Raw genomic sequence first — 23,769 nt, 5'->3', positions numbered from 1 at the left:
TCTCATAGATCCTATGATTCTTAAATCATCTGATTTAGAAAATCAATCTATGGTAACAAATTTTATTCTGTTGGGTCTCTCCAATGATCCACTGGTACAGAATGTTCTTCTTCTCTTGTTCATGGTCATGTATTTATTCACAATTTTGGGCAATATGGTAATTATATTGGTGATCAAATCTGATCTTCACCTTCAGGCCCCCATGTTCTTCTTTATCAGCCATTTAGCTTTTGTTGACATCTGCTATTCTTCAGTCACTGTTCCCAAGATGCTGGCAAACTTCCTAATGAACCAGAAAACAATTTCCTGGGAAGGATGCATTGCACAAATTTCTTTCTTTTTCCAAATTGCTTGTACAGAAGTATGTATCCTCGCAGCAATGGGTTATGACCGATATGTGGCTATCTGTAACCCCTTGCATTACAGCATATACTTGACAAGAGAGATATGTAATAAAATTGTGGCTGGAGCCTGGCTCCTGGGTTTCTTTTATTCTATGGTAAATATAGTACCATTGCAAAATCTTCATTTTTGTGGCAACAATATAATCAGCCATTATACCTGTGAACTTCCTACACTTCTGGCCTTATCATGTGCAAACACCTTTACTAATTACATTATTCTTTTCATATCTGTGTTGCTGTTTGGTTTCAGTTCATTTCTTACAACACTTGTCTCTTATATTTACATTATTTTAACAATCCTGAAAATTAAATCAGTGGAAGGCAGGCAGAAAGCTTTTTCTACATGCAGCTCCCATCTCATTGTTCTGGGCTTATTTTACATTTCTGGTTTGATTCGCTATATGAAGCCAAGTTCAGAATCACTCATGGATCTGGACAAAGTGATTTCTATTCAGTATAGGATTTTAACTCCAATGCTAAATCCAATTATATACAGCCTGAAAAACAAAGATATCAGATCTGTTCTATTGAAAATGTTTGGAAAATGTAAGCCCATTCCATAATCTTGAAGCAATATGCAGAACTTTTAATATTTACATAGATCCACCACTGACTAATAATAAAATATTAATATTATAGCAGGTCAGAACACATTGGCCTAGTGCTTAAGACACAAATGTTAAGACAGTTGTTGACTGGAAGGTCAACAATTTGAGACCCAAGTACTGTGTGACTGAGTGAGCACATCTCTTGACAACGTAGTAATTCTAAATGCAAATGCAAGTCAATAAATAGGTACCACTTCACTTGGAAATTAATGGCATTCCATGCACTTTGGCATATAGTCATGCTAGCCACATCACTATAGAAGTATCTTTGAATAATGCTGGCTCCCACAGATAGGAAACAGAATTGAGCAGTGCTCTTTAGAGTGAGACACAACTGAACAGGGATAATTTTTACCTTTACCAAATATGGTCTCCCAGTGTTGTGTTGCTGAATTAATGTGCAATTACCCAATCAAAACAAGGTAGGCATTTTCTAACTCTGTCTCTGTCTCTCTGTCTCTCTCTGTCTCTCTGTCTCTCTGTCTCTCTCTCTCTCTCTCTCTGTGTGTGTGTGTGTGTCTCTCTCTCTCTCTGTATAAATGCTATAAAAGCATATACTCCCAATAAAATATCATTTAAAAAATCTCATACATCTCAAAATATATTCAATCTTATAGAACAGATTTTAATTGTTATTCAAAATATTTATTCATAAACAGATATTAATGTATTTATATAGGAACTGCTGCATATTTGAAGTAAATAAGAATTCAATATATTCTGCACCATGTTATGGTATGCCTTTTTAACAGAAACATTGAAAACCATCATTTCATACTGCATACAGTTTTGGTTGCCACAATGTAAAAAAGATGTTGAGACTCTAGAAAGAGTGCAGAGAAGAGCAACGAAGATGATTAAGGGACTGGAGGCTAAAACATATAATGACCTGTTGGTGGAACTGGGTATGTTTAGTTTTCTGAAAAGAAGGACTAGGGGAGACATGATAGCAGTGTTCTAATATCTCAGGAGCTGCCACAAAGAAGAGGAAGTCAAGCTATTCTCCAAAGCATCTGAGGTAGGACAAGAAGCAATAGGTGAAAACTAATCAAGGAGAGAAGCAACTTAGAACTAAGGAGAAATTTCCTGACAGAACAATTCATCATTGGAACAACTTGCCTCTAGAAGTTGTAATTTCTCCAACAATGGAATTTTTAAAGAAGAAATTGGATAACCATTTATCTGAAGTGGTGTAAGGTTTCCTACCTAAGCAAGGGATTGGACTAGAAGACCCCCAAAGTCCCCTTTGACTCTGTTATTCTATTCTATTCATATCAAAGTTAAAAGTATTCATGACATTTGTAAATCCATATATTTTAAAGGTAATGATTAAAATGAATAGTGTATCTTTTTGTTGTTGTTGCTATTTAAAGTTGTTGAAGCTATGAAGGAAAGCTAAAGAGATACACCTGAACATTTTAATGATTCGATACTAAATAAAATGCTATACATATTCTTCATGCTGCAATTTTTAATTTTTAAGATTTCTAGTCATAACCCATGTAATTTGGTTAAACCCATGTTCAGATAAATCATCCTCATAGGATAAAGTGGCTCTGCGGATTTTAAAGGCTAAACTATAAACCAAAAAACTCATATTCCTTCTCATATGATGATTAAAACAAACCCAATGAAGGAATGGTTTTTTTTTTTTTTTTTTTAAGAAATGATGGTAGGACTAGACTGGTTGATGTATAACCAAATAATGCATTTTAGCCAAAATGAACATAATCCCAAATTAAAGGAAGAATTTGAATTAGAAGGACATCTTTACCTCTGGTGTGCCTAAGGAAAAATATAATTTAGACAAGAAAAAATATGGATTTGAATTTGTAAAAAAAAATGAAATTGCTATGATGTGCCTATGATTAATATATTGTTACTAAGGATCATACAATTTTGTTGAAATCAAAATTTAAAAATAAATATGTGAAACTGTATGATTCAGTTGGCAAGGAATTTTGGATATAATGCTTGAGTAATGGAAAAATGTGTGCATGAATGCTTTAAAATTTACATTGAAATACAGGGGTTGGGTTTTTTTATATCAAATCAAATCAAATCAAATGTTTATTATCAATGCACAACATGCGTACAATGAAATTAAAATGAGCCTCCCTTGGTGCTGGCCCTGTAAGTCTATCATATTAAACCTAATTGTGGTGTTATGGTGCATTCAGAAGTCTGACAGCCAATAGATAAAAGCTATTTTTCAGCCTATTTGTTTGGCTGGCTATGCTTCTATATCTCCTGCTGAATGGTAGGAGAGTAAAGAAGTTCTGACCAGGGTATGAATCATCCCTGAGGATTTTCCTCACTCTGCTGAGGCAGTGGGCTCTGGCAATTTTGTCCAGTGATGTCAGCCCATATTTTTTCTGCTGTGCTCATCCTCCTCTGTAATGCCTTTTTGTCCATGGCTATCAAGCCAGCATACTATACCATAACACAATATGTAAGGACACTTTCTATCATAGACCGGTAAAAGGAAGTAATCAGTCATTGTTCCACTTGATATTTCCACAAGACCCTAAGGAAACGGAGTCTCTGTTGAGCCTTCCTGACAACCTGTTCCTCTCTCTGCTTCCAGAAGTCGAACACCATTCCCTTTGTCTTGCTGGTGTTTAGATGCAAGTTTTTTTCTGAGCATCATATGGATAACTTTTGGACTTCTTCCCTGTATGCTAATTCATCTCCTCCTGTAATGAGACCCAGTACAGTGGTATCATCTGCAAACTTTATTATCACATTAGATAGATTAGAAGATATGCAGTCGTATTTGTACAATGAGTACAGGTAGGGACTGAGCACACACTGAGAAAAGCCAGTGCTGAGAGTCAGGGAGAAGGATGTGAAAGACCCAACTCTGACTGTTTGTGGCTGGTCCATCAGAAAGTCTTTAATCCAATCATCCTTGGTCATCCAGGGTTTCTGATTGGGATAGATCCTAATACGTTTATCCACAGTGATAGTATCTGTGCAGTGTTTGATATAGCACAGAACAGTTGCAGTGTACACCTCTGGATCAGGGTGGTAAAATATGTCCCAATTTGTGTTCTCAAAACAATCCTGAAGTTGTTGGAAAGCATCTTCTGGCCAAGATTTCACTGTCTTTATTATAGGCAGAGCCCATCTCCTAAGAGGGATGTACGCTGGTGCTAAAGGCAGTGACATATGGTCTGATTGTCCCAAATGTGATAATTGTATACCCTTATAGTTATGTTTGATGTTGGTATATACTTTGTCCAATATGTTTGCTCCTCTAGTAGCACACTTAAGATGCTGATAGAATTTAGGGGGCACTTCTTTTAAATCAGCTTCATTAAAGTCCCCTGCTATGATATGCACAGCATCAGGATATTATTCTGCTGATTACTAACAGTGTTATACAGGAATCCCAAAGCTATGGTAGTATTGGCATCAGGAGGGACATAGACTGCAGTAATCAAAACCATGCTGAATTCCCGTGGAAGATATATGGGTCTACATTTAAGAGTCATATACTCCAGATCCATGGAGCAGTGGCTGTCTATAGTCTTTGTATTGATACACCAGCTTTTGTTCACATAAAGGGTTAAACCTCCCCCTTTGATCTTGCCAGAATTTCTCTTGCCATTGTTTGTGCAGAGACTTTCAGTAATTACATTGGACTAATATTTGAATTGATATCTGATTTTAGCTCATTTTTCACCCTTCTTTCTTATATCCTAACTATTTCTGCCATTCTAAAAACTGATTCAGCAAAAGATATAAAGCAAGCTTTTTCCACACGTAGCTCCTGTCTTTTTGTGGTGAGCTTATTTTATATTATTGCTTTGTCTCTTTTATTTATATCATTTTAACAATTCTTAAAATTATTAATATTATTTCATCCATTCTCAAAATAAAATCATCAGCAGGCAAACAGAAAGCTTTTTCTACATTTGGCTCCTATTGTTATGTCTGGGTGGTGGGTCCCAAGGAGAGACGAGACTCGAAGTAGTGACAACAGTTCTTTATTAGGAAACCAGATACTGAGACAACAACCCTAGCCATGGCAGCTCTTTTTATAGAGCTGGCTGCGGCTAGGCAGCCTATGACATGCATTTGAGATTGCCGCGCTTGATTTTACCCAATCACGGCAGCCCGAATATGAACCAATCAGGATTGCTTAATATTGTCCAATCACAGCCCGGCTTTTCTGGACCAATAGGAATGCAGGTCTACAAGCCGTCCAAGGGGTGGGGTAACGTAGTCACGCAAGTAGGCAGGTCTTCGTACCTGCCTACTAGACTTGTGCAGTTCACAATGTCTCTGTTCACCATCGGGTTCGGACGGGCTCTGCGTCGCTCTCAAGCTTCTGAATGGAGCTGCCTGGAAGGGTGAGCCAGTCCTATAGCTGCGACTCCCACCTGGTGATTCCGGGTCGGTTGAGTCGTTCGCTCTGTTGCTCCTGCCTGGGTTTTCTGGGCTGGTGGAGCTTGTCCGGCTGCTGCTTCCAGGCGAAGTGCCCGTCTGCCACGACTCCCTTCTGGCTGGTAAGTATTGTTGGTTTTTATTTAATGTTTGTGGGGGGTGCTCTGTTTGTACAGGTGTTTGTTCTTTTTCCGAACTTGAGGTTTCCCTCCCCCCTCTGATTTCTTGGTTAGAGTCTTTGAGGGGGAAAGTGGCCAGCCTGGATCTTAGCTGGTCAATATGACGCTTGCACGACCTCCCATTGGTGGTCTTGAGTCGGTAGGAGCGGGGGCCTATGATTTGGGTGATTTTTGCAGGGATCCAAAGTGGGTCCCCTGTAAAGTTTTTGGCAAAAACAGTGTCTCCTACCTTGAAGGCGCGGTGCTTGCTGCTGGAACCAAGGGGTTTTTCTGGGGTGTAAGCAGGGTGTAAGCGGTCTAGAGGTGACCTGAGTCTTCTGCCCATTAGTAGCTCTGCTGGGCTCTTGTTGGTAGTGGTATTCAGTGTGATATGTTGTAGGAGAAGCATCCTGGTGATTTTCTCGTGGATGTTGCCATGTTCCATTTTGTGCAGAGTTTTTTTTTTGTAAATTGAACCATGCGTTCAGCTCTACCATTCGCCGCCGGGTGAGCTAGTGATGTCAATGTGTGTCAGATGCCGCGGTCTGCCAAGAATTGTTCGAAAGCCAAGGCAGTAAATTGTGGCCCATTGTCAGATACAATAACATCTGGAAGACCATGCGTGGCAAAAAGTCTATTTAATTTCTTGATGACAGCTTCCGTGGTGGTTGTCTTCATTGTGCTCACCTCGAGCCAAATCGAATAAGCGTCAACAGTGATTAAGAAGGTATGCCCCTAGGTCGGCTCTGCAAAGTCAATATGGATGCGCTACCAAGGGCCTCTGGGTATTTCCCATTCCAATGGTGGGGCTTTAGGGGGAGCCGAGCGAGTCTCCTGGCACCTGTTACAAGCGGCGACCCAGGTTTCAATTTGCTTGTCCATGCCTGGCCACCAAGCATAGCTCCTGGCCAGGGCTTTCATGAGCACAATACCAGGGTGTCCGTCATGCAGCAAGTCTAAAACTTTTTTCTTTAGTGTCTCTGGTATTACTACCCAGTCTCCCCACAACACGCAACCTCTTTGTGAAAAGAGTTCAGTTTGCCGGTTTTTAAACGGTTTAAAAAGTTCGTTTGGCTCGGTTTCTGGCCAACCCAGCTGAGAACTCGCGCCAAGCGTTTGTCCTTTTTAGTTTCATGTGCGATGTCTTGCGCGGTTACTGGTGGCATGGGTATCATTTCAATTTGCAAGACTGGTAACGTGGGTGCTGGGTCATCTTGCAAGTCTGGCAGGGGGGAGCGGCTTAAGGCATCAGCGTGCGAAATAGTCTTGCCTGGGCGATGTATCAATTTGTAATTATAAGCGGCAAGAAATTCAGACTACCTTGTCATTCTAGGTGACAAGATGTGTGGAGTGGGCCTGTCACCTGCTAATATGCCAAGTAGGGGCTTGTGGTCTGTAATAATGGAAAATGTCCTACCATAAATGTATTCATGGAATCTCTTTACTGCGGAAACGATGATGAGGGCTTCTTTGTCCAGCTGGCTATAGTTCCTCTCTGGCTTGGACAAAGTTCTGGAAAAGAATGCAACGGGGGCTTCTGTTCCATTCGGCAAAACGTGGCTCAGGATGGCGCCAACCCCGAAAGGCGATGCGTCGCAAGTAACAGTCAGTGGTAGTGTTTCATTGTATTGAATGAAGACTGCGTCTGAAGTCAGAAGGTTTTTTATTTGGTGAAAAGCGTGCTCTTCTCGCTGTCCCCATATCCAGGAAGCCTTTTTATCAAGGAATCTGTGCAGGGGTTCCGCAACAGTTGCTTTCTGGGGTAGAAAAATGTTATAGAAATTAATGAGTCTGAGGAAGGCTTGGAGGTCCATTTTGTTCTTTGGTCTGGGGGTGTTTTTGATGGCTTTCAATTTTTTGTCTGTGGGGTGAATCCCTTGTTTGTCAAGGAGGTATCCAAGAAATTCAACCCTTTCAGTACATAATTGGCACTTTTCCTTTTTCACCTTGAGGCCAGTGTCTTTGAATTTCTGTAGGACTGCCCTCAGTCATTTTTCCAATTGTTTTTTGGTTGGGGCTGCTATTAAAACATTGTCGAAATAGGGCACGACTCCTTTAATTCCCTGCAGCAATCTCTCCATTAGACTTTGAAAGATCCCCGGTGCGACACTGACCCAAACTGGAGCCGGTTACATTTGAACACCCCTCTATGTGTCACTATAGTTTGGGCTTCAGCGGTTTCAGCATCGACTGGCAGTTGTTGATAAGCTTGAGCCAGGTTGAGCTTTGCAAAAATTCTGCCACCCCCTAGTGAGTGTAGGAGATGTTGGACTACCGGCACTGGGTAGGCGCTCTGCTGCAATGTGTGGTTGAGGGTGGCCTTGTAGTCTCCACAAATTCTCAGGGAGCCATCTGGTTTAATGGGGGTGACAACTGGGGTCTCCCAACAGGCAAGATCAATGGGTTCTAATACGCCTTGCGCTATTAGTTTGTCTAATTGTTCGTCTATTTTAGGCTTGAGTGCAAAAGGCACTCGGCGCAGTTTGAGACGGATGGGAGCGATGTCAGGGCTAAGATTAAAGGAGATAGGGGACCCCTTGTACTTGCCTAGATGTTCACTGAAGACTTCTTGGAAGTCTTGGATGAGCGTTGCTTCCCAGTCTTTGTCTTCTGTGTGGTTGATGCCTGCCATCTCGATCCCTAATGGTGCGAACCACTGCAACCCGAGTAGGCTGGGTCGGTCCTTATCAACGATTGTGAGTGGTAGGATGGTGGTGTGGTTTTTGAAAGAGACTTTAAAATGTCCAGTGCCAGCGACCGGAATGCGGTTACCTTGATAGTCTCTCAATATTAGTTTCTGGTCGCTTAGTTCTTGGTGGTGGATGCTGGGAATTAGCCGTTTTATGGTCCTCCAGGAGACCATAGAGAGGGAGGAGCCGGAGTCTACCTCCATGGTGCAAGGTTGATTCTTGATGGTGACCTCTACACGTATCTTTCGTGCGTCTATTGATGAAGCGTGACCGATGATGACTGTTTGGTGCGTTTCTTCTCTTCTGGTTGCATCAATGAACTTCCTGAATCGGCTGTCCCGATTCCATTGGCTGTCATTTTGGTGGTCCCGGTTTATGGTGGGGGTGCCATCTATTCTTCTTGGGCTGTTTCCCTGTCGTCGTGGGCTGGCATTTCGTTTGTTACGGCATACTTTGGCAATATGCCCTCGTTTTTCGCAAAAACGGCAAACAGCGTCCAGGAACTTGCATTCGGAACACGGGTGATTTCCTCCGCAGCCGGCACATTGGTAACTCGACTTACGACCGCACCGGTCTCATCGCTCGCGTTCCGACTGAAGTCTGTGAATTTCTTCCTCTTCACTGTCAGAAGGGGATTCGATGTCGCTGTGGTGGTTGGATGCTGCATGTTTGTCTGCAGCGGTTGTCGTCTCGCTGGTGGGTTGGTAGTCGGTTCCGTTTGAACGCCGCATTCGCGCCGCTGACTTATGGGTGGCCTTGGCTGCGGTGGCTTCGGCTACGGCGTCAGTGAGGGAGATGTCCCCTTTAGCCATCAGTCTGCTTTGGAGAGTTGGGTCTTTCAGGCCGAGGATGACTCGGTCACGCATGGCCTCGTCTAGATTGGCGAATCCGCACAAGCCTCCTAGGTCCCTCAGGTCGGCTACAAACTCTCCAATGCTCTCGCCCTCGCGCTGATCCCTCTGGTAAAAGTCATGCCTACGGATGAGAGTCGGCACCGCCGGTGCATAGTGGTTCTGGAGGATGGGAGCTAGGGTATCCTAATCCATGGTCTTGACGTCTGTGGGCTTTGCGAGTGCCTTTGCCATTTTAAAAACGGCGGGTCCGCAGTGTGTTAGAAAGACTGCTCGCTTCTTGCTGCCGGTGGCGTCCTTCAGGTTGTTAGATTCCAAGAACATTTGGAAACGATCAATGTAGGACTCCCAGTCCTCGCTGGCCGGATTGAATGGTGCGGGTGGCACGGCGCTGCTGGCCATTTTGCTGGTCTTCTATGCGCTTTCTGCCACGTGCTATTCAGCTCTGTTGTCTCAGTATCCCATCCTCGTCGCCAGTGTTATGTCTGGGTGGTGGGTCCCAAGGAGAGACAAGACTCGAAGTAGTGACAACAGCTCTTTATTAGGAAACCAGATACTGAGACAACAACCCTGGCCGCGGCAGCTCTTTTTATAGAGCTGGCTACGGCTAGGCAGCCTATGACATGCATTTGAGCTTGCTGCGCTTGGTTTTACCCAATAGCGGCAGCCCGAATACAAACCAATCAGGATTGCTTAATATTGTCCAATCACGGCCCGCCTTTTCCGGACCAATAGGAACGCAGGTCTACAAGCCTGCTAGTATGGAACACCTATCTTGTTGTGGGAAGTCAAGTTCAGAATCACTCATAGATCTGCACAAGTGATTACTATTCAATATAAAATTTTAACTCCAATGATAAAGCCTGAAAAACAAGCAGATTCTATCTGACATAGAAAAGCTACTTGAACAGTGTAGTGTTATTCTTTTTTCATAAATCGATACTCATAACCCTTGATTTAGTATCCCTATCAGTTCAACAATGAGAGAAAAATAATTAATGATACAGTAAGGGTGACAGTTGCTACTTTCTCAAGTCCTCTACATTGAGAGTAATTATGCTACAACATGAAGCTTGAGAACTGCTTCTTCAACACTACTATAAGTGTAAGATAATTTAACTGAAGCCTGATAGACTTGCTCAAATGGCCAGTCTTTTTAAAAATCAGGATAAAAGTATCCATTCAGATTTATTTATTATTATTTGCTTCCCTCATAGTATGCATCCCTCTTTATTTTATCCTAAAGTATGTAATGTAAATCATTTTCTAAAACAATATTATTTTCTAAGCAGTTTTTATGTAATTCTATAAGAACAGAGCTGCAGTACATGATTCAGACATCATATTTATCTGAGAAATTGGGATCTAGCATTTAATATCAGAATTTAGGAATATATAATGTATTCTGCCCAAAAAGCCCATCAGTTTTCTATCTTCACATGATTGCCCCTGAAAATAATCTTAGAAAATTTATTACACATATTCATCACACAGGTATTATTTAGTTGCTTCTGCTATCTTGTTAGCCTTTGTAGTCAAATTCCATTATAATTTGATTCATGTGGATAGAGTTGAAGAAGAAAGAATTTACTGGCCAATTAATTCTAAATGCTTTGTGAGTAATTTTAGATTTACTACAAATTATATAAAACTCATTTGTTGATAACTAAAGAACTATGGAACAACATTCCAAGTAAAATGTCTTTTTAAAAATGATCTTTAACTGGGGATCAGGATTTGATTTCAGAACACAAACAGCAGGGCAGGAAGATTTAGATGTAGGAAAAGTGCAAACCTTACATTGTTGAAACTTATTTAAAACTACAAATTATTGTTTAGAGAATCTATATTCCCAGATGACTTTAATTGCATGAATTCCAGAAGGAATGATGCATCAACTCACATCTCTTTTTATTATCTTGTTCCAGATTGAACTTACACAGTTTTAGCCCCATAAAACCACTAAAGTAAGATGTGAAACAATTCTAAGATTCAGGTAACTGCTTCTCTCAAGGTAACTTCTCTTTTAATATCTCTCTATGTTTGCAAGAAAGAAAGCATTTTATCTATATGAAGAAGGCAGTTCTTTACCATAAACCATTTTGTTGTCTTTCACATTTAGCCCATGAAATTTATGACAACAATGATGAGGAAACTGATGTAAAGTCTTTCTTAAAATAACATTACAGTCAAATCTAGGTAGAGTAGAAGTACATGGCTTTGGTTTTTGTGGATATTATAAATAGATCATTACTGAAACAGAGCAATGTTTTAAGGGTTTCAACTAGACTTATTCTGCTCATTAATAATAAACAGATTTTCTTCTCTTTCTCCTTCTCCTTCTGGTTAATGTTCACACCAGGTAAACGTTAAAAAGAGTTAAAAGTAATAATATAGGACTCAATGTTTGGTATGTACCATTTTTTAACTGATCACATTTGCTTTTGTAAAAGGTATCCATTTAGATCTTTTTCTGGGGGTGGGCATGGAAAGAAGTACATAATATTTGAAATTTTCTTTCTCTAATTTATCAAAGCGTATGTCATTATTTAGCTTTACTTAACTACTTTTAAAATGCATCATACATTGCATCTATTTAGCATGGGGAGGGGGATGACAAATAAGAAAAGCAAAATCCCAAAAGCAGAAGACCTGAAAAGAAAGGAACAAAAAAATGAAGAAGAAAGAAACTAATCACTTTTGTATTTCTCTTGTGGGGAGGGCAGGGAAAGAGAAATCAACATTATTATGTCTATATAATCACATTCAACCTGACTAGTATGATTCCTATTTGGAAATGTGGAAGGGGTCAAAAGGATGGGGAACACAGAAAGAGGAAATCAGTGGATTCTTGTACAGAGGAGGACAAGTGCAACTGAAAAAAATGGATGTCCCAACTGGTAAATTCCATGTGCCCCAATTTCTTGAAATTTTTCCATTTGGACATTTTGAAGAAAAAGATAATTCAAATCATATCTTATCAATATTTTCCTTAGGAACAACTTTTCTTGATGTATGACTTTAACTCACTTCACAAATACATACACGAGGATGCACATGATATTCATAGCAAATACAAGTCACTGTAGCAAATTAATTGAAACATAGAAATCAACAAAACATTGCTAAAATGAGAAATGCAACAATTAGATTTTGCATTGGGAGAAATATATTAAAAAAGGAACATGTTGCTATACTTTATAACATAATTCTCAATATTGATCTAAAGTATGACCTTTAAATTAGTATGTCTATTGAATGGAATCCCAATTTCATATATGCATGTATGTATCATTTACTGTGTTTTGATTTTTTGACAGATGTTTCATGAATCCTCTAAATTGGAAAATCAAACTGTAATAACAATGTTTATTCTGTTGGGACTCTCCAATAACTCACACATACAAGATTTCTTTCTTTTTTTATTCACGACCATTTTTTTAGTGACCATCATGGGAAATATTTTAATTATATTGGTCATCAAGTCTGAGCTTCACCTTCAGAGCCCCATGTTCTTTTTTCTCAGTCATTTAGCTTTTGTTGACATCTGCTACTCCTCAGTCACTGTTCCCAAGATGTTGGCAAATTTTATTACAAAGCAGAAAATTATTTCCTGGGAAGGATGTATTGCACAGATTTTCTTTTTTCTACAAACATCTTGTACAGAAGTATTCAACCTCTCAGCAATGGGTTATGATTGTTATGTGGCCATATGTGAGCCACTTCATTACAACAGATATTTGACAAAAGAGAAGTGCAATAAAATGATGGGTGGAGCATGGTTCCTGGGTTTCTTGGGTGCCATAGGCAATGTCCTGCCTTTTCTAAATCTCAATTTTTGTGGCAACAATATCATCAGACACTATAATTGTGATCTTCCTTCACTCTTGCCTTTGTCTTGTGCAGAGACTCTCACTAATTATATTGTTCTTCTAATATTTATTTTGGCATTCGGGTTCACTCATTTTGTTTCACCCTGGCTTCTTACATTAATATTATTTCATCCATTCTCAAAATAAAATCATCAACAGGCAGGCAGAAAGCTTTTTCCACATGCAGCTCCCATCTTATTGTGGGCTTATTTTACATTACAGCATTTGTTCGCTATATGAAGCCAAGTTCAGAATCACTCATGGATCTGAACAAAGTGATCTCCATTCATATAGCATTTTAACTCCTATGTTAAACCCCATTTTCTACAGTCTGAAAAATGAACAGATCCTATCTGGTGTGAAAAAACTCTTTGGAAAATATAGGGCCATTCTTTTGACATGAAACAATATTCACAGTCCTTCATTTAACATGCCTATAACTTCAATAATTAGAGTGACAAAGAATTAATACGTTGTGTTAGGGATAACATTGTTTACCCTAACTGGTTTGGGTAAAAATAATAAATAAGTTATCATGGTTTGTTGGTTAAAGTGTGTGTAACTTTAACTACAAGAATGTAATTAAGGGTGTGGTTGTAAAAGCACCATAAAAGAAGCAAGTCAATTGCAGCTCTCTCTCTCTGGCTTAATGATCCCTAATTACTGGATGGATTGATGACTGCGTTTTTCCTTACTGGAACGGAGGAGAGAAAGGAGTGTTGATTTCTCAACGGAGAGAAGAGATAATATGGCCTGATTTATTGTAAGTGAACTGACATTGGCTATTCAACACGGACTTTGCAAATTGAGTATACCCGACTGGACTGACTGAAATGATACATGACTAATGGACCGTTTATTTTGACTATGCTATAATTCCTAATGGAATAAACTATATTTTTGATAGCACAAGCGTATCTGTTTTTTACTGCGTATTAACTAAAATACAAACTTATCTCACACATTTACCTGTCTGCCTATCTGACTACGCTACACATTCTGTTTAGTTTGTTTTCCTTAACACTCGTTGGGGAATTCAGGCTTAACACGTTGTAAGTCCTTGACCTACAACATCGTGTTTATTGACCATTCAGAATTACAATGGCACTGAAAAAAAGGGGTTATGTCTGTTTTTCACACTTACAACCATTGCAGCATCCCCATGGTCACGTGGTCAAAATTTAGATGCTTGGTAGCTAACCCATACTTATGACAATTGCAATGTCCAGGTGTCATGTGATTGCTTTTTGTCACCCTCTGACAAATAAAGTAAGTGAGGAATCCAGATTCACTTAAAAACCCTGTTACTAACTTACTAACTGCAGTGATTCACTACAACTGTGGCAAGAAAAATTGTAAAATGGGGAAAAACTCACTTAGCAATTCTTTTAGCAACAGAAATATCGGGGTTAATTGTGGTCATAAATTGTAACCCAGCAGGAATGAGGATTGCTACTTGCCTTGTGTCCTCTACATTGGGAGTTATTACATAATATGGGACTATCAGAACTTCTTCTTGAGCCCTGCTCTAATAGTGTGGTATAATATAAATGAAGAAAAGTAATTTTGCTCTAATTTTCATCTAAACATTTTTTCTCAAAGAAACTGAATGAAAGTATCCACCAATATATGTAATATTTTTTAATTTATTTTTTACCCGCAGTACACATCTCTTCTGTCTATTTGAGCTTGAGAGATGTAATTTAAACACACTTTCTAAAACAATATGAATTTCTGAGTAGATTTTATATAGTTATGTAATAATCAAGCTGCAAGATCAAACAAACAGAATATGCTGTATACTCTGCACCATAATGTAATAAGCATATTACTCTGGAAATTGGTTTCTTTAATTTTATATCAGTACTTAGGTATGTATAATGCATTCTATTTAGAAAACCCATCAGTTTATATCTCACTGTGGCTGTCACTTAAAACTGTCTTAGCAAATATTACATTACATATGTTCATTAAATAGCTAATTTTCAGTTGCTGCTGATATCTTCATATCCTTTCTAGGCAAAATCCATATCATTTTGTTCCTATGGACAGACTTACAGACACAAGGATTAACTGGTCATTTCTGTGTTTTGTGGGCAATTGTACATTTATTAGAAATACTATAAAAGGATATTCTTTTTCATTTGGTGATAAATAAAATTATTACTGTGGAAGATTTATGTGACATGAAACCAAATTCATAATTTCTCATTAATCTGAACAAAGTGATATCCATTCAATATAGTATTTTTACTCCACTTTTAAACTCAGTCATATGTAGTCTGAACAATAAAAAGATAAAACATATCCTGGTGAAAATATTTGGAAAATATAATACCATTGCTTAATTTTGAAAGAATATCCACAACTTTTTATGTTATATTCATATAGCTATAAATATGGCAACTCACTATCAAGGGGTTTAATAGTACAGTAGGACTGAAGGGCACTGGCACTCTCTTCCCCAAAGCATCTCACATCCGAAATAGAACCTTCTTCCAATATAAGGATATATCAGTCTCAAACTATCCTACTTCAGACACGTCATGCAACAATCTAGCTCTCTAGAGAAGGTTATAATTGTGTAAAACCCGGAAGGAAAGAATTGATGAGGACAACCAACAGCTAGATGGATTGACTCTTTACACTGCCAATGGGTTCACAATTTGGAGATCTAAAGGACCAATTTAAAGATGCATCATTATGGAGAAATTTTTTCTGTGTTTGCTAGCAATGATGTGATGGTGACAATGAATTAATCAGTGAGGATATATGAACGTTTCATATAGCTCTGATGATATTTATTTATTATGTATATTATGTATTATTATCAGGGGTGGGATTCAAATTTTTTAACAACAGATTCTATAGCATGGCTTAGTTGGTGGGTGTGGCTTGGTGGTCATATGACTGGGTGGGCATGGCCAACACAACATCTCTCACATTAAGGGGTGCTTCTCCTCACCTGATCTCTCATGACAGTGGGGAAGCTGCAATGGCCATAAGTGTGAAAAACGGTCATGAGTCACTTTTTTCAGTGCCATTGTAACTTTGAATGGTCACTAAATGAACTGTTGTAAGTCAAGGATCACCTGTACAAAAAAGCTGCCCTAAATGCCAATCATTAGATTAAAAATACCTGCAAGCCAGAGTTACAAATCAGGCAGGATGCCAGAGCACCTTGAGGAATTAAAATGCAATGATAATTATCAGCAGCCAACTCCTGCTCATAAAGTGAAACCCTTTAGCAGAGAGATCATTTAAGCTCTCCAGAAAGAGCATACCCAGGAAAAGAAATCCTTTGATCCATTTGCACCACTTAAAGATACCAGCTGGTCTCACTCATCTCACAAGATATCCTTAAGAAAAGGTCCCAGAAAAGTAGTAAAAAACTCAGTGCCAAGCTTGCATCCTGCCTCTTGGAAGTACACCCCAAAAATGCCAGATACCACTAAAGCAGTGAAGGAAGACCCTCCCCAGATAGAAAAAGAAACCATGAGGCAGTAAAAAATTCAAACACAATACAAATAATTAAATCACAACAATAACTGTTGCTTGTTAAACCAATTACCAGAACAAATAGACACAGGAACTAGCCAGATTTCTCAGCCCAGTGTCTTTTTCAGAAATAAAGACTAATCTTTTTCCTTCCAAACAAAGCTGAATAGAGAAAACTATCCCACTAATAAACACAGGATTAAATGTAACCAAACACAGAATTAAACTTCACCAAAAACCATTTTTAGACCAAAACTCAGAAAGGTTATGTAAACTCACCTTTGAATGTTGATCTTTCTAGCTAGCCAAGAAGAAGTATTTCCAGGGGAGTATTTCCTCCCAGCAGCAGTGTAAAAAGCTTAAAACAACCCTTCCCCTTTAAGAAAGTTTCAAGGCAGAAAGAAAACCTCCTTCAGAGACAGTAAGTCTAGGCATACTGCCAAGAATGTAATCAAGGTGAAAAAAACAAAAGGAGATTTCTTCTAACTACCAGTTGTCTGAACTGCCTAGAAAGTTAACAAGGGGTTCTATAGAACCGGTCAGAACCGATAGAATCCCACCCCTGATTATTAGGTATATTACATTCAACACAAGATGATCTTTCTCTGATTCTTTTTCTGCATCTGCACACAAACATGTATGATTCATCTTTCAAAATTTATTTTAATACAAGATGGTCTGAAAGTATGCACAAACATGGAAATATCATTTTTTAAAATTTCTTTCTCAAAGAATACATCTTGAAATATATTTTTTCAAAGATATTTTTCTAAATCTAAGTATATAAGAATTTAGCTTAGATACTAAAACAAATAGAGTAGTCAATAAATTATATGTAATATGAAAAATGCAATACCCCACACAATTTTGTTGCAAGCCTAAAGTTACACATGTGTCACCTCTTTTTGGGGAGCTGCACTGGCTGCCAATCTGCTTCCAGGTACAATTCAACATGCCTCACAATGACTTGGGGCCAGGCTATTTGAAAGTCCTATCCTCATTACATTTGCCCAGCCCACTATGTCTGGATGGTAGGATATGTTGTGGGACCCACCTATTAGTAATATATAATCCTGGGGATTTTGGAAAAGGTCCTTTTAGTGGTGAGCCCTTCTCTGTGAAATATCAGCCCACACACAAGTATATTGAAACCCCACCTTGTTGTTTTTCGAAAAGGCCCTGAAGATGTCACTTTGTCATCAGACCTAGGATCCAAATCGAGATGGAGCCAATCAGGTGGATCTGATTGTATTGTTGCTGCCATAGGAAGTGTTACGTTTTTTTATGTTGTGGTTTGTAATGTTGTAGGCCACCCAAAATCATCTATGTGTGAGTTGGGTGGCCATATACATTTGTTTAATAAATAATAAATTATTATTAGAGATTTGAGGGAGTCGGGTCAGTTTGGGCTACTACTCCTTCTGAGGCTTGGAAGAAGGCAATAGCAAGCCACTTCCGAAATATTTCCAAGAAAACTGCAGGGACATGTCCAGGAAATTATCATGTATCAATACACACTAACTGGAAGGAAGGGAGGAGGGAAAAAGGGAGAAAGGGAAGAAGGGAGAGAATGAGATTAAAAGTAATATTCAGACTGAAACATTAAGGTAAATAATCTTTGTTATGGACTGATTCTTCAGAAATAGTAAAATATCATGTAAAATTTCTCTTTCTCCTTTACATTGATTTTCAAATGGAAATAAAGACCTGACAATAAGATAGGTATGTGGCATGTTAGGCTGAATCCTGAGATTACTGAAGTTTTTGAACTGGGTCATAATTTTAGTTTTAAAAACATTTGTTTGCTTGTTTTAATTTATTTCTTTAGTTTTTAAATTGGCAAGTTCCTCTAGTGTTTTAGAGGTGTGAGTAAGAAGCATTCAGTTTTGTTGATTTTAGAAAACTTAAAAATTATTATGCAAAAACAAGTTATGCTAAAACAATCTTTATGTATGATTGATATGAATTTTTCTAAACCATCTTATCTAGAAGAATTGGAGTTGGGAATTTAAATGTAAATAAACAAATAAATATTTTATAACTTATCTTGAAATGGATGTTTAACATATTCATTCATACTGTCAATCATACTCAAGATAGTAATACTGATTCATCCACCGATTTCTTGCAGAAATAATTAAATTAGAAAATATGTGATTTTTTTTTGAAAATTTGGATATGATTGGAATAAATGTGGAAAAGCTTAAATTATTTATGTCTCTATTTTCTCTACAATTATCTCCCTTCTTTGTACCACTAACTAAAACTATAAAAAGGTTTTTATTCATACATGATTTTATGAAGACAGTTATTATGGTTGAGGAGTGAAGATGAAAAAGCCATTGATTTTTTTGTGTTTCTTTTTGAAGGTATCAACAAATATTTCATGACTTCAGCATTACTGTAACTGTAAGATCACTATGTTATACTCTTACTTTAAATGAAATAAAAGATGGGAAAAGCAAAAAAAAAATATCCACACTTAATCTATTTTAATTTCTGAGCAATATATTCCTAATTGGTTTCGAGTGCCTTGAATTCCAGAAGGAATATTGGTACTTGTCAATCATGTATTAGATAACAGATATAAATATAAACACGATGAATACATGAAATGGATAAGCATAAAAGGAAACATTAGGATAGGGATGGTAAGCACATTGATGCGCTTGCCTTTTTTATTATCATTTTCCAAGAAAAGCTTCCAGGCATTTGGACAAGGAGGCAAAGATACAAGGAGGCAAAGTATGTCTCTGCTGCAAAAGAACTACTTCCTACAAGGTAAATTCATGTCTGATGTGGATAATGGGGTTTAGAAGAAGAAAGTAGTTTTAGGAACGAGTTCTCTAATATAGATTGTGTCTTTTTTATATTTTAGTGCAACACTGAGCAAAATTAACTAATGAAATGATTGAAAAACACATGGAAATTGAAATTAAAATACTCTTTTAATCAAATCCAGTTTAAATTGTGATACCAGTTTAAATTGTGATACTTCAGTTGGGCTATATATAGATCATTATTGCTGAGAACCATGTTTCAAGGGATTAGCAGGGCTAATTCTGTCCATTTTTAGGTTTCAGTAAAAATTTTCGCTTGAGTTACATATGTCAATAAAGTTTGTATAAGCAAATCTTCAGAGTGAAAATAGAGGGTCGAATCAATATTGCTTAAAGAAGAAAAGAGTAATCTTATCAAAATCAATTGACATTTTTCCATTTTTGGAAGAAAGAATAATGTATATATCACATCTATTTAGATATTTTGCAAAACATTAAAGCTTGCTGTTTCCATTTTTTCACAGCAGCCACCCTCACTTGGTGACATTTGATTAAGGTAAAGAAAATATCACCAGGACTAATAATTACCAGTTGTTACTTGGGCCAGAGGGAAGGGACGTGAGACAGTCTTACCAAAGAATTACAAGGGCAATAGTTTAACATTTCATGTTTGAAGGTCTGGAAATCTGTGCATTATGAATATGTAGAAATATGTAGTTATTTGTGTCAATCTTTTCCTTATGACTATTTTTTAAGACAATGCCTTTCTATCAGATAAAGAGGACTTTAATTCAAATACAATGTTTTATTCATGTGCAATAACTGTTATTTCTATGCGATAAATTCACTTCATGAATGCACAAATGATGTCCAAGAATAAGTACATTTTGGAATAATTAATGCATTAAAATGTAATGAAAATATCTAAGCTCTTCATGAAATTGAAAAAAACAACTTTAAATACGGTGAGTAAAATACATTCTCATGTAGTTTTCAACATTGTTTCAAACAATGTTTGAAGGTTTATAATTTTTCTTTTCTTTTCTCATAGATCCTATGATTCTTAAATCATCTGATTTAGAAAATCAATCTATGGTAACAGATTTTATTCTGTTGGGTCTCTCCAATGATCCACTGGTACAGAATGTTCTTCTTCTCTTGTTCATGGTCATGTATTTATTCACAATTTTGGGCAATATGGTAATTATATTGGTGATCAAATCTGATCTTCACCTTCAGGCCCCCATGTTCTTCTTTATCAGCCATTTAGCTTTTGTTGACATCTGCTGTTCTTCAGTCACTGTTCCCAAGATGCTGGCAAACTTCCTAATGAACCAGAAAACAATTTCCTGGGAAGGATGCATTGCACAAATTTCTTTCTTTTTCCAAATTGCTTGTACAGAAGTATATATCCTTGCAGCAATGGGTTATGACCGATATGTGGCTATCTGTAACCCCTTGCATTACAGCATATACTTGACAAGAGAGAGGTGTAATAAAATTGTGGCTGGAGCCTGGCTCCTGGGTTTCTTTTATTCTATGGTAAATGTAGTACCATTGCAAAATCTTCATTTTTGTGGCAACAATATAATCAGCCACTATACCTGTGAACTTCCTACACTTTTGGCCTTATCATGTGCAAACACCTTTACTAATTACATTATTCTTTTCATATCTGTGATGCTGTTTGGTTTCAGTTCACTTCTTACAACACTTGTCTCTTATATTTACATTATTTTAACAATCCTGAAAATTAAATCAGTGGAAGGCAGGCAGAAAGCTTTTTCTACATGCAGCTCCCATCTCATTGTTCTGGGCTTATTTTACATTTCTGCTTTGATTCGCTATATGAAGCCAAGTTCAGAATCACTCATGGATCTGGACAAAGTGATTTCTATTCAGTATAGGATTTTAACTCCAATGCTAAATCCAATTATATACAGCCTGAAAAACAAAGATATCAGATCTGTTCTATTGAAAATGTCTGGAAAATGTAAGCCCATTCCATAATCTTGAAGCAATATGCAGAACTTTTAATATTTACATAGATCCACCACTGACTAATAATAAAATATTAATATTATAGCAGGTCAGAACACATTGGCCTAGTGCTTAAGACACAATTGTTAAGACAGTTGTTGACTGGAAGGTCAACAATTTGAGACCCAAGTACTGTGTGACTGAGTGAGCACATCTCTTGACAACGTAGTAATTCTAAATGCAAATGCAAGTCAATAAATAGGTACCACTTCACTTGGAAATTAATGGCATTCCATGCACTTTGGCATATAGTCATGCTAACCACATCACTATAGAAGTATCTTTGAATAATGCTGGCTCCCTCAGATAGGAAACAGAATTGAGCACTGCTCTTTAGACAGAACTGAACAGGGATAATTTTTACCTTTACCAAATATGGTCTCCCAGTGTTGTGTTGCTGAATTAATGTGCAATTACCCAATCAAAACAAGGTAGGCATTTTCTAACTCTGTCTCTGTCTCTCTGTCTCTCTCTGTCTCTCTGTCTCTCTGTCTCTCTCTCTCTGTGTGTGTGTGTGTGTGTGTGTGTCTCTCTCTCTCTCTCTGTATAAATGCTATAAAAGCATATACTCCCAATAAAATATCATTTAAAAAATCTCATACATCTCAAAATATATTCAATCTTATAGAACAGATTTTAATTGTTATTCAAAATATTTATTCATAAACAGATATTAATGTATTTATATAGGAACTGCTGCATATTTGAAGTAAGTAAGAATTCAATATATTCTGCACCATGTTATGGTATGCCTTTTTAACAGAAACATTGAAAACCATCATTTCATACTGCATACAGATTTGGTTGCCACAATGTAAAAAAGATGTTGAGACTCTAGAAAGAGTGCAGAGAAGAGCAACGAAGATGATTAAGGGACTGGAGGCTAAAACATATAATGACCTGTTGGTGGAACTGGGTATGTTTAGTTTTCTGAAAAGAAGGACTAGGGGAGACATGATAGCAGTGTTCTAATATCTCAGGAGCTGCCACAAAGAAGAGGAAGTCAAGCTATTCTCCAAAGCATCTGAGGTAGGACAAGAAGCAATAGGTGAAAACTAATCAAGGAGAGAAGCAACTTAGAACTAAGGAGAAATTTCCTAACAACAATTCATCATTGGAACAACTTGCCTCTAGAAGTTGTAATTTCTCTAACACTGGAATTTTTAAAGAAGAAATTGGATAACCATTTATCTGAAGTGGTGTAAGGTTTCCTACCTAAGCAAGGGATTGGACTAGAAGAACCCCAAAGTCCCTTTTGACTCTGTTATTCTATTCCATTCATATCAAAGTTAAAAATATTCATGACATTTGTAAACCCATATATTTTAAAGGTGATGATTAAAAGAGATTCAATGAATAGTGTATCTTTTTGTTGTTGTTGCTATTTAAAGTTGTTGAAGCTATGAAGGAAAGCTAAAGAGATACACCTGAACATTTTAATGATTCAATACTAAATAAAATGCTATACATATTCTTCATGCTGCAATTTTTAATTTTTTCTATTGTCTTGTTAGATATCTAGTCATAACCCATGTAATTTGGTTAAACCCACATTCAGATAAATCATCCTCATAGGATAAAGTGGCTCTGAGGATTTTAAAGGCTAATCTATGAACCAAAAAACTCATATTCCTTCTCATATGATGATTAAAACAAACCCAATGAAGGAATTTTTTTTTTTAAGAAATGATGGTAGGACTAGACTGGTGGATGTATAACCAAATAATGCATTTTAGCCAAAATGAACATAATCCCAAATTAAAGGAAGAATTTGAATTAGAAGGACATCTTTACCTCTGGTGTGCCTAAGGAAAAATATAATTTAGACAAGAAAAAATATGGATTTGAATTTGTAAAAAAAAAAATGAAATTGCTATGATGTGCCTATGATTAATATATTATTACTAAGGATCATACAATTTTGTTGAAATCAAAATTTAAAAATAAATATGTGAAACTGTATGATTCAGTGGGCAAGGAATTTTGGATATAATGCTTGAGTAATGGAAAAATATGTGCATGAATGCTTTAAAATTTACATTGAAATACAGGGGTTGGGGTTTTTTAATATCAAATCAAATCAAATCAAATGTTTATTATCAATGCACAACATGTGTACAATGAAATTAAAATGAGCCTCCCTTGGTGCTGGCCCTGCAAGTCTATCATATTAAACCTAATTGTGGTGTTATGGTGCATTCAGAAGTCTGACAGCCAATAGATAAAAGCTATTTTTCAGCCTATTTGTTTGGCTGGCTATGCTTCTATATCTCCTGCTGAATGGTAGGAGAGTAAAGAAGTTCTGACCAGGGTATGAATCATCCCTGAGGATTTTCCTCACTCTGCTGAGGCAGTGGGCTCTGGCAATTTTGTCCAGTGATGTCAGCCCATATTTTTTCTGCTGTGCTCATCCTCCTCTGTAATGCCTTTTTGTCCATGGCTATCAAGCCAGCATACTATACCATAACACAATATG

General features: G+C 37.4%; 3 protein-coding genes across 3 annotated transcripts; all 3 read left to right on the top strand.

Moving 5' to 3' along the window:
* The first annotated feature begins 379 nt into the window (after nt 1–379).
* Nucleotides 380–967, top strand: LOC148129073 (olfactory receptor 5AN6-like). Its single transcript, XM_087947352.1, has one exon. The coding sequence runs from the start codon at nt 380–382 to the stop codon at nt 965–967; it is 588 nt and encodes a 195-aa protein (XP_087803478.1).
* An 11,456-nt stretch (nt 968–12,423) lies between these two features.
* On the top strand, nt 12,424–13,378 carry LOC113429271 (olfactory receptor 5J3-like). Its single transcript, XM_087947351.1, is given in 3 exon segments — nt 12,424–13,042; nt 13,045–13,260; nt 13,263–13,378. Coding segments are annotated over 3 exon segments (951 nt in total).
* A 7,297-nt stretch (nt 13,379–20,675) lies between these two features.
* Nucleotides 20,676–21,263, top strand: LOC148129072 (olfactory receptor 5AN6-like). Its single transcript, XM_087947350.1, has one exon. It carries the CDS (start codon nt 20,676–20,678, stop codon nt 21,261–21,263), a length of 588 nt encoding a protein of 195 aa, XP_087803476.1.
* The last annotated feature ends 2,506 nt before the right edge of the window (nt 21,264–23,769 follow it).

Source organism: Notechis scutatus, chromosome Z (genome assembly GCF_049901735.1).
Source record: "Notechis scutatus isolate UNSWTSFEM ecotype Mainland chromosome Z, rNotScu1.2, whole genome shotgun sequence".
Lineage (NCBI taxonomy): Eukaryota > Metazoa > Chordata > Lepidosauria > Squamata > Elapidae > Notechis > Notechis scutatus.
The sequence above is the reverse complement of the archived record's forward strand: the minus strand, read 5'-3'. Positions and strand labels throughout refer to the sequence as shown.

Coding starts and splice junctions, on each gene's coding strand:
- LOC148129073 (XM_087947352.1), top strand. CDS start 380: ATGGGTTATGACCGATATGTGGCTATCTGTAACCCCTTGCATTACAGC.
- LOC148129072 (XM_087947350.1), top strand. CDS start 20,676: ATGGGTTATGACCGATATGTGGCTATCTGTAACCCCTTGCATTACAGC.